Below are 11316 nucleotides of genomic sequence, written 5' to 3'. Positions count from 1 at the left end.
GTTCATTATACATCTCATAAGTAAATTACATATAATTGCATTAAAAAATATTGAGTTAACAAAGGAAGCATTTAAAACCTCAGTAAGCAATCATGTTTATTTTATTAGATTCAGTTGCAGTTTATTAAAAATCCAATGCAATGGCACCTGCACTACTTAAAGAAAAGCAATTTATGACCAGCATATAAATTCTGACAAAATTCAGTTATTGGTTCATCCAGAACAGGTTTGCTAAATTTCATCAGTATAAAATCCTTAAACTACTAAAACTGTTAATCTAAACATAATCTTGAAAAAAATTATAGACAACTGCATTTAAAAAAATGATGAAAAGGCAAGCGATATGAATTGCAGACGTTTTGTTCCGGTGTCTGCTATGTCTAGACAATCTTGAGGTCCTTCATTGCAGATTCAAGGGTCTGAAATGAAGAATTAACAAAATAATTATAAATCATCTTCATTCAGTTTTGACTACTGCTAATAACTATGAAATGCACAGTAGTTCAACAAGTACCTTTACATCCCAAATAGCCATGCCTCCATCCATACCAGTGGTGCAGAATTTGGCACACTGTGCTTTTCCTCCATTAAGAACTGAAATTTGGCTAAGAAGTGATAAAAAAGATAGCATTAACATAATATATTAACGTTTTGAGTCTATGTATTTTCAGTATTTTCAGCTAGTGGCAGTAAATGGAATTTTATATATTATTTTAATAACCGTTCATTCTGTGATTTTATGGGTGGAGCTATTTCACCAATAAAGGTGGGTTGAAACATGTTTTTAATGTCACAGTGGATACAAAGTTTCAACTTAATGGAAGGAAGCTGAGATGTAGTACCTGATGCTGTTCTTGTGCACAGACTCCAGAACGGCTTCTTTGCTGTCAGCAGTGGCTTTCTTATCCAGGTTCTGGAAGCGTTCTCTGGCTGTCATGCCCTTCTGAGCACTCTGTTTGGGCACATCGAGTTTCCCTCCAAAAGACAAGGCTGCTTTGTTCGAATCATAGACAAACAACACGGGGTAGCAGTCATGGCCCTGAAAAAGATATGAAAATGAGGAGACAATCTAAACAGATTACTTTGGCATCGAGGCCCGACATCTGAAGATACTTACAGCTGCAACTAGGCTGTTCTCAGTAATGAAAGTCACACACAGAAGAGGCAAGGTTTCTGAAGTCAGACTGGCGCAGCTGGCGAGATCAAAAGGAAATGATTTGGTACATATGACTTTGAATGGTTTTTAAAAGACAAGTGCGGGGGTCAGATATAAAAGGCAGTACTCACACAGCAGTCTTTCCTCCCTCAGCCACTGCCACGGTGCTGTCATGGCTGGCCCAGGCCACACGATTCCCGCTGTCCGAAAAACAAACACCGTGTACCCAACCTGAAGTTCCAGTAGATTCAAACATGATCTCTCCAAAGGGCATTTTCGAGCCCCACGCTGTTGGAGCAGGCTTCTCTTCTACTTCCTTTATGTAAGCGGAAAAGATCCTGGGTGGAGAATTAACAAATGGGAAGTTCATATAGCGGCCATGTTCATGAAATACATAATAACGCAGATAAGATTTAACCAAACCTGCATTTAAAGTCACACGATCCAGCTGCCAAAAGGATGTTATTGGGGTGCCAGTCCAAACAAAGAATGGTGGAGCGGATGGGCTTCTTAATGTGCTTGCACACCCACCTAGCATAATAACAAATAACTTTATGCATCTTAGATAAACCCAATAAAAAACTATTGAAAAACAAGTAGCTGATTGTATGAGTAAGTCATTAAATCCTCAATTTAACTGAATCATTCAGAAGCACTGACTGATTCACGAATGAAACAAATGAGTGAGTCATAGAATCATTCATCAAACCGATTCCTTTAAAGCTTCGTTTAGCAACGCCGAAACCGAGTTTATCGCTAAATTGGGCTCTGCCTTTGTTTTTCTGTTCTCAATCCGCCAGTATAATAGCCTAGCTTTTTAAACTTGTGTCTAAAAAGCTATTCGTTATTAACTTAGTGTATTAAAGCAATATCACATTCGCGCTGTTTGTCTAGCAAGATTGTGAATGTCTGCGACTGGCATTCACATAAATAGCACGATGGCTTAAATAGTATTAATTAAATGGTCACTTGCGGCTAAATGCTATCACACCAACATCTAATTAGCATGTGATCCAGCATCGTCTCATTGGAAATGACTGAACGTGACCAAACGTGGCAAAGATTCAACGCGGTTGGTGAGTACCAGCATCCTCTGCTGTGCATTTTTAGTTATATCATTCCAAGCACTGCTTTAAACCGGGTCATTTAAAAATAAGAGAGCCCATCTGCCACCTAACATAAGTAGATTAACATTTTTGCCAGGAAAGGCTCACTGTGCATCCATTACTCCTGTCTGATGATACTCACCAGTCATTATCCTGCTCAAAATAGCAGACTGAGATCAGCCGTGAGCCACTGCCCACTGCAAACTTGTTTTCTTTAGGAGACCATTTCACACAGCGAGCAGCACGGTTGATCCTGAGGATGACCAGGGTGGGCTTCCATGCATCTCCCTTTAGGGTCCAGACATAGGCGTTACGGTCAGTGCCACAGGTCACAATACGATTGCTCTCTGGGGCCCAGTCAATGCCTGGGGGATGAGGAAATGGCTTGGATGAGGTGGTGTTGGTCACATTAATGCTCTGTGGTTGCGTAGGTCAGATCAACCTTCTGGACTTACCAGTAACCTGGCCGTTGTGCTCCTTCAGCACATGGATTTTGTTCCAGTTGCTTCCATCCTTCTTGTAGATATGGACTTCGTGGTTATTAGGACACAGTGCAATTTCTAAACAAAACAGGAAGCAGTATATAAAATATTCAACGCAAGAATATGACAAAAATACTTTGGCTTGATGGATTGGATAACAGCCTAAATATTTTATTAGTAAGTACTTGTTTGTTCTATTAGTGCCACTTCATATGGCCAACATAACTCAAATGATAAATCATATCCCTATAACTGTGGATTATTGGATTTATGGCGGCGTGATATATTTAGACTTGCATACAAAAAAGACTGTCATTGAAGCGGACCCCACTTTGCTCTTTTGGAGCAATGAAGAATTACCCAAAACACCCTGGCAACCACCCTAATATTACGGCATGCTAAGAACTTTGCGGTATTTGTGGCTATCAAATGTCCATCACAAAATTTTTGAGATGTCAAAGAACATTTCCTTTGTAAGTTAAATTAATTAGAGAACGCATATAATTTGGTAGAGAATGTAAAGTGTTTATTTTATTGGGGAAGAGATGTAATTTGTGAAATGCTTTCAACTGCATTTTTCAGCTTAATTAGAAGTTCCAGACTTCAGCTGTGCAGTATTGAATACTATTTAATTTATTTTAAAGTGCGATCTATGCAAAAAACAGAAAAAAAAGTATAGTTTAAGCTCTTCAAAAAATTGACTTGCATTTTACAACACTGCGTCGTTGTGTGTCCCATCGAGTATTTAGAAGTTCTACATATAAACTTGCAGTCTACACACTAACGCGATCACTTGGGCCTAGTGTGTCACATGAGCAGCAAGTGGTCAAGTGCAAAGGCCGCACGTGTGGGTATTGGGAACAGTCCAATGCTGGATTCTTGCAGAGCCTCTATTTCCCGCTACAGCAGATGTGCTCCCACATTCTTCATAGGTGAGCTAGAAAACCTTCGTGTTTTTTAACAGCAGCAGTTAAACCTAAAAGTCATTCTCAGCCGTCTCGTTTCCCCGCTGTTGCTCTGCGGTCTGCTGAAGGCGTAAGGCATCAGCAACAAAGCACCATTCATGGTAAAACAGGAAGTCTGGGGGGAATTAGTCATTACTGCTTCTCTCATCAGCATGGAAAGAAAAGCAGGGCGGCAGAAGTAAAGACACAACTTTGACTATATTTTTGCTCTTTTAAGATGGTTTTTAAACTGTTAATTAAAACCTAGTCCTGATATGGGTTTTGACGAGCACATCGCTTTGATGCTGAAGGATTCTAACGGCCATCATAAACCACATAAAAACAAGTGTGGCACGCATGTTCATGTTCGCATTAGTGCATTTCTAAAAGGATATGCAGCTTTTTTTCATCCAAAATATAGGTTTTGGCAAAACAATATAGACATTCAGTAAGGACCATAATGGGCCTCAAGGGCCAAATGGGGGTCCACGGGACTATTTAAATCTATACATGTTAAAAGCAACGTAATATAGATAAAAAGACCATCTCTGTGAGAATATGTCAAACATTAGTTCATGAAAATCAGTACGCAGTTTAAGTCTCACTAGACTTGTCTTCAGAAGAATCCACAAGAGATGTATTTGATTCATGATCAGATGAGCTTAGGAGACAGAATCATTTGTGTATTCAGCAGTGATGCTCCCACATGATTACACAGTTCAGATGCTCAAAGATATCTTTAGCCCTAGACACTGGGAACCGCTCCAAAGAGTAAGAGATGCTGCGAGTGTGAGAACTTACGAGTTCGGTCCTTGTTCCAGGCATGGCAGCTGATAGGTTCAAGAAGAAAACTGTGATAAGACATAGCTGCTTTTTCCTGCAAATTAAATTTGAAGTCATTTTGAGATGAAAGGGTAAAAATTATGTTTTATCAAACTGCTGCAACATGACCGCTTGTTCACTTCCACAGACATGCTACTAAAATAGAGAAGTTTAGAACTTCCTATTAAAATCCTTTCCGGGTTTTTGACTTATCAGTTTTAACTGAAATGCTTTCGCATTTGTAACAGCAAGTACGTATTTTTTTCCCCCCACAATGTTTGTAGTAAATTAAAACCAGACCACAAAGGAATGTGACAAAGCAAGATGCTCCACTTACAAGAAAAACACAAAACACCTCTACTATCTTTCATAGTTTCCGCTTAAAACATAACGGTACTCTCTGCTGAGGGAGTTTGCGTCAAAGAGTTTCAAATGGGAGGTAGATCTCTCACAACGGCTAAAAAGTCACAGAAACATTGAGACATGCTTTCTGGTTGTCATTCTGCATGTTAGTGCATGTTAGCGAGGCACAAACACCAGCGTTCCGAAATCAGACTGCTTCACATCTGAAAAAAAAAAAAATCTCCCAAACTCAGATAAACAAAACCATATGTTTTTCTACTTACCCAGGAAACCGTAAAAAACTGAGATGTGGGGGGGATTGACAAAGTCTGCAACAGAAGCCTGAGTTCGTGGACTCTGAGCAGTCAACACAAACGCTGGCTTTGCTCTGAATGAACTAAAGTATTTCCTCAGTCGTTTTTCTCTCCAAATATGCTCTACTTCCCCTTCCCTGTTAGAAACATATAACCACTTCCTTGTGTGGGCGGCTGTCTGCTGGTGAGGAGGGCTTGCATTTCAACTCCCCTTCACATTCTCTCCGCTTGCATGTTTTTTAAACCCTCCGTCTGCAAGGTTGATTTATGGTCACTAACACATCGGAATCCTTATGTGCACTGTAATAATTTACAGGAACCGCTGCACAAAAACTGTATAACCCAAACTTCTACAATCCGAGAGCTGTGTATTATCTAGTAACATTCGAAAGCCTAGATGTTTCCCGTTAGCATGAAAACCAGTCATTGACAAAGGCACTGAATCAAACAAAAAGAGACAACAAGTTGTGTAGTATACGTCATTTATTTCTAGCAGACCATTTACATAAAATTCTCCTTTTAATTTAACTCCTTTTCGGTTCCCCTGGAGACCCAGAACATTTTGATCAACCATCACACACTGCTGGGGTGCCAGCTTTGGCATAGATTTTTTTTTTTTTTTTTCCTTAAAAAACAAAAACAAAGAAAACAAAGATCCTAACCCCTTTTTCCATTAGTGTTTTTCCATTTTTAAGAGTGTCATACATCAGTTCACACCACTGCTCAGTGCTTTTTTTTTTTTTTTTATTTACTTAAAAACTTTCAGAAGTGTTATCGGAAATCTCCTTGTTAGTCTTCAAGCTGCATTGCTTGTGCTGTGTCATGCTAGTTCGTATAAGTTTTACATGATCCGCAGGCCTTGGATTGAAGACTCTAAAGTCTATGGAGAGAATTAAGCAAACATGGTCACAATTCATAAAACGGAAGCAAGCTAATGGCATGAAGTTTAATAAAAATATTAAATACAAACCTTGAAATCCCATATGGTCATTGCTCCATCAATTCCTGTAGTGCAGAATTTGCGACAATCTCTTTTGTCTCCTTCATATATAGACACTTGGCTGCAAAGTTAAAAAGAAATTATAAATGGTTGAGCACAATTTTAATAATAATTATGGTAATATTCAAATGTTTTTGAAAGTCTCTTATGCTCACAAAAGGCTCAATACATTAAAAACAGACAGTAATATTGTGAAACTATTATTTTTTAATTAGTAATTTATTCATTATTACTCCATTCTTCAGTGACTATGATGATTTGCAGGTTAAGTAACATTTCTTATTTTGTGCTGCTTAATACATTTGTGGGAACCAGGATTTTTTATTTGTTTTATTATTAATAACAGCACTTATTTGAAATAAAAATATTTTGCAACACTGTAAATGTCATAAAATTTTTGCTTGATTAAATTTATTTAGGAAAAAAAGGTTTTTACTCGCCTCAAAATTCACAGTTTGGTAGTGTGTATATCTATAATTTCTGCCTTACGTGATGCTGTTCTGATGCAGGGTTTCTAGGGTGCTATTGCGGTCCTCAGTGGTGGCCCTCTTGTCCATGTTGCGAAAGCGCTCCATGGCAGAAATGTTGCGCTGGATGCTCTGCTTTGGAATGTCCAACTTGGATATGAAGGTCAAGTTTCCACCATCATCAAAACTGAACAGCATAGGGCAGCAATCGTGACCCTGATGGAAAAAAAGCGACTCTACATTAGGTCCTGAAAAAGCAAAAGCACACTACAATAAACACTTTCTAACTAAAAAGTAAAAGGTTTTTTTTACTGCTGCCACAATGTTGTTCTCAGAAACAAAGGTCACACTCAGAAGAGCAAGGAATTCTGTCTTCAACTGGCTTGGCCTGCAAAACAGAAGTGTGCTATTAGTCATTAACCAGCATTACGCATTAAATGACTCAAACTGTTTTTTTCTTTAAACACACCAAAAACTCAAATACTCACGTTGAGCTTACTGTGGGGTCCACTACAGTGACAGTGCTGTCATGGCTGACCCAAGCCAGTCTGTTCCCACTGGCTGAGAAACAGACGCTGTGAACCCAACCTCCACTTCCTGCGCCGCCGAACTCTGCCATCACCTGCCCAAAGGGCATCTTGGACCCCCATGGGGTCGGAGCTGGTTTCTCATCCACCTCCTTGATGTACGCAGAGAATACCCTAAGAAACGAACATGCAAATTTGAGTCAGAGCGCTAGCAAAAAGGTTATTTCTGACATCAACACTGAGGGTTAACAAGCTTCATACACAGACTCACCTGCATTTGAAGTCACATGACCCAGCTGCCAGAAGCACATTATTTGGATGCCAGTCTAAACTGAGGACAGTTGAACGGATGGGCTTCTTAATGTGTTTACTAACCCACCTAAAAAAAAAAAAATTGTATATACAGTCACAAGACCTGAAAAATAAAATCAATCGGTGTAGCCCAACGCATCAGTCTTGACCTACCAATCATTTTCAGACTCAAAGTAGCAAACGGATATGAGTCGCGCTCCGCTCCCCACAGCAAACTTGTTCTCCAGCGGAGACCATTTGACAAACGTGGCAGCACGGTTGATCCTGAGAATAACAAGGGTGGGTTTCCACATGCCGTCCTTTTGACTCCATACATAAGCATTACGGTCAGCTCCGCAGGTCACAATGCGATCGCTTTTAGGAGCCCAGTCAATGCCTAGAAATCGACAACAAACAATGGTCAACAAGCCATTTCAACAACGTTTGTGAGGGATTCAAGAAACGTCACATTCATTTTAGAAAAGCGGTTCACGGAGACTTCTCACCAGTGATGTGCCCATTGTGTTCTTTTAATTCGTGAGCTTTCACCCACTGATTTCCACTTTTCTTGTATATATGGACTTCATGGTTGTTTGGACTGATAGCAATTTCTGTAATTAAAAAAAACAAAAACGATACATGAAATGACGCTTTACTTCGGACATGATAAAAGCGTGCACAATGAGAAGGTGAAAAGGAAAATCTTACGGGTCCTGTCCCTGTTCCACGCATGGCATGTGATGGGTTCCAACAAAAACTGGTGGAGCGACATTGTCTTCAAATAACGTGCACCTCTGCCTGAAAAGAAACACAATGCATGATTGATACACCACCGGTAACGTTAGAACTTCTATTATACTGACTGGTCGAGCTGTGTTCAGTTTTGATATGTACATTTATTCATTAGCAGATGGTTTTTCCAAAGAAACTTAAAAATTAGGAATTTCCTACAACAAAGCTAGAATCATCCCAGATGCCAAGACAAATACATGTATGATTTCTCTCACCAGATTGATTGTGAATGAATGATTACAAACACTAGGAGGACCGATCCAGGACTCTTACAGGCCGATCCAGTCCGGTTTTAATTGCTGACAAGCGATCTGTTTGGGCTTCCATTTTAACTATTTTATTTGCAGAGATCACACATAGGAAGTGACTGAACATATTTTGTTAAATTGCATTAGTCGCAAGCTTATTTGGAGTTTAGTTATAAGAAATATCAAACTCGCAATCGTGGATACAAATGCGATCTAGATTTAATTTAAAAACAAAAAATCTTAATTAGTGTGAGAAACTAAGAAAATCAGCACTGACAAACTGGCAAGCCGGGTCTAAATCACATCCATCAGTGTTATATCCTCAACTAAATCTGCATTGTTTTCGCCCGTAATCAACGTTAGAAAAGCCAAAAACGCCTGTTCGACCGGTAAAACCAGATGACGGCTGTCAGTTCCCGGGTTTAGGGCGTGGGTGAGGCAGATCATCAATATCTGATGCCATAGGCTTCTGTTTGCGAGCTGCCTGCCCGCTACATTAGCCGACAGCTAACGCGAAAAACACATTACACGGCAGTAAAAATCACGCAGAAAGCCGAAAAAGAGAGTTCGTGTTTGAACATAAAGGTCTGCAGTACCTTATACGACCGTGAACACTGTTATAACGCGAGTGAAGTTACAGAAATGTTTGCGGTCTGTTAGATTTGAGGATAAGGAAGGCCTTGCTCAAGATGCCGGCTCAGTCCGCTCCCTGCTGTCGGAAAAAGGCATGACACGGGCCTCGTTTACCTGAACCGATGCTCCGCTTCGTGAGGAAATGTTCGCAAGGATGTTGGCTCTCGGGTGTTCACCTGGTGGACGGACTTGAATTCGCGGACTCTGGACAGTCGACACGAATTCACTCCGACTGCTCTCTTCTCGCTCCCTGATCTGGGCCTGTCAAGGAATCCAGGAAATGGCACGCAGCTCAGCGCGCATGCGTACGCACGGCCGACGGTGGGCGTGTCCGTGAGCCCTCAGCGCAAGTCATTCAGGAGACAAAAACGAGGGCTGGCACTGTATGAGCAGGCCACGGTTCAAAGGACTGTGCAGCTTTTGATCTTAGGCGGGATAAGAAAGATTTATCATTTTATTATATTGTAGCCCTTAATTATAGCCATTAATTACACACTCTCATGTTGACCAAACCTGTAAGACCTTCTTTCATCTTCTGAACACAAATTAAGATATTTTTGATGAATGAGGGTGGGTAATTAATGACAGAATTTTAATTTTAGGGTGAACTATCCCTTTAATGTATATGTGCGGTATCGTAGTGTGGTTTTCTTTTTCATAAAAAAAGTCAAACAGCACCTATATTGCCACGTTGTTTGAGAGGGTTTCAAGAAAAAAATCTTGCTCATCCAAAAGGGACAGGCTTCACAGCAGCAAACACTCAAGATGGGTACAATGAAATACGCTGCCGTATTTTTAATGCCGCGGGCCTATATTTATGCTGGAGGTCATCTTGTTTAGACACATGGACATCATGGATTCTGTTAAATACCAACAGATAAAAATCAATAAGTGACTGACTAGAAATCTTATAATGGTCCATGTTTGGATCTTGCAACCATACAATAATCCAAACACAAACCTCAAAAACAACAGAAATGGTTCACTGAGCACAAAACCAGGTTTCCAGTCCTCTGACCTTAACCCTGTAGAAAATGAGTGAGGTGAACTGAAGAGAAGAAGCACTAACACAAAGCTGCAAGTCTAAAGGGTCTGGAGTGATTCTGGATGAAGGAATAATCGCTGATCTCTTGTCAGGTGTTCTCTAAACTCATCAGGCATTATAAGAGAAAATTTAAAGCTGGTAAGCTGGCAAATGGAGGTTTCAAAATGTATCAATTAAAAAGGTACCATCAATTGTGGCCAAAATGCATTAGAGAAAAACATTTATTTCAGAATGATACCCCCACAACCCAATTTTTAAAATCTTGTTATCCAGTGAAAGGTTAAATAAATAAAAAAAATGTAAACAAAAGATCAAAAGATTAGCAATGCCCTCTTTTGGACATATTTACTAAGGGTGCCGATATTTTTGTCTGTAACTGTATAACTACAGGCCAGATTGCCAGTGCCAGTCAATACATTTTTAAACAAATTAATATTTTTATTCTGCAGCAAACTGAAGTAGAGATGTTTACATTGTTACAAACTCTTCTTTGGAAAATGCCATTTGCGCAAAAATATGAAGCAGCGTGACTAATAAGAATAAACATTTCGTGAGCAACGAATCGAGATGTTAGAATGGTCTCTGAAGGATCGCGTGAGACTGAAGGAGGAATGATGCTGAAAGTTCAGGTTTGTCATTACATTTTTGATCCAATAAATGCTTTTATGAGCATATTATATAAATTAAATCTTTTAAATTCAAATTAAGATTGTGAATTCTGTTTGCTTCCTCAGTGAGCTGTCCATTTCCCATTTCCTCTTTCCCAGAGGTCAAAAACTAGAAAAATATACCTACACATTGAGTTTAGTGTCGTCTCAAGCGTCCTGCAGGTTTAGAGGCTTCCAACCCACTTCACACTTCCTTGATTTCAGCTCATACAAAACCCATACTCAATATTTCAACCAAAGGTGATTTAAAAAAAAAAAGATTAGATCTACTCTTGCAGTCTCTTGAAGGTCACCATTGTTCTTGTTGCCATTGTCCTGCTGCATCTCCATTTTGTCAGCGCTTCAGCATGACCTCCGAATTCTTCCTCCAGGCTAGCTTAGAGGGACTCTATTATACTCCGATGTTTCTTGCTTTTCCAGTTTTAAAAAAAAAAAGAGTTTACACTGATGCTGAAAAAACTTCTATTTTGATGATAAAA

At 39.6% G+C, this 11316-nt stretch overlaps 2 protein-coding genes across 2 annotated transcripts; both read right to left on the bottom strand.

Moving 5' to 3' along the window:
- Positions 1–83: 83 nt before the first annotated feature.
- Positions 84–5291, bottom strand: arpc1b (actin related protein 2/3 complex, subunit 1B). The gene is made up of 10 exons (XM_043230754.1): positions 5137–5291; positions 4490–4565; positions 2718–2822; positions 2405–2627; positions 1580–1687; positions 1288–1494; positions 1118–1193; positions 843–1039; positions 515–605; positions 84–419 (listed from the first exon to the last, which is right to left on the bottom strand). Exons 2-10 carry the CDS (start codon positions 4551–4553, stop codon positions 381–383), a joined length of 1110 nt encoding a protein of 369 aa, XP_043086689.1. The 5' UTR covers positions 4554–4565; positions 5137–5291; the 3' UTR covers positions 84–380.
- A 340-nt stretch (positions 5292–5631) lies between these two features.
- arpc1a (actin related protein 2/3 complex, subunit 1A) lies at positions 5632–9413 on the bottom strand. Its single transcript, XM_043235664.1, has 10 exons — positions 9239–9413; positions 8160–8249; positions 7958–8062; positions 7626–7848; positions 7432–7539; positions 7122–7334; positions 6946–7021; positions 6656–6849; positions 6137–6227; positions 5632–6046 (listed from the first exon to the last, which is right to left on the bottom strand). Exons 2-10 carry the CDS (start codon positions 8221–8223, stop codon positions 6008–6010), a joined length of 1113 nt encoding a protein of 370 aa, XP_043091599.1. The 5' UTR covers positions 8224–8249; positions 9239–9413; the 3' UTR covers positions 5632–6007.
- Between the last annotated feature and the right edge of the window lie 1903 nt (positions 9414–11316).

Source organism: Puntigrus tetrazona, chromosome 3 (genome assembly GCF_018831695.1).
Source record: "Puntigrus tetrazona isolate hp1 chromosome 3, ASM1883169v1, whole genome shotgun sequence".
NCBI lineage: Eukaryota > Metazoa > Chordata > Actinopteri > Cypriniformes > Cyprinidae > Puntigrus > Puntigrus tetrazona.
The sequence above is the reverse complement of the archived record's forward strand: the minus strand, read 5'-3'. Positions and strand labels throughout refer to the sequence as shown.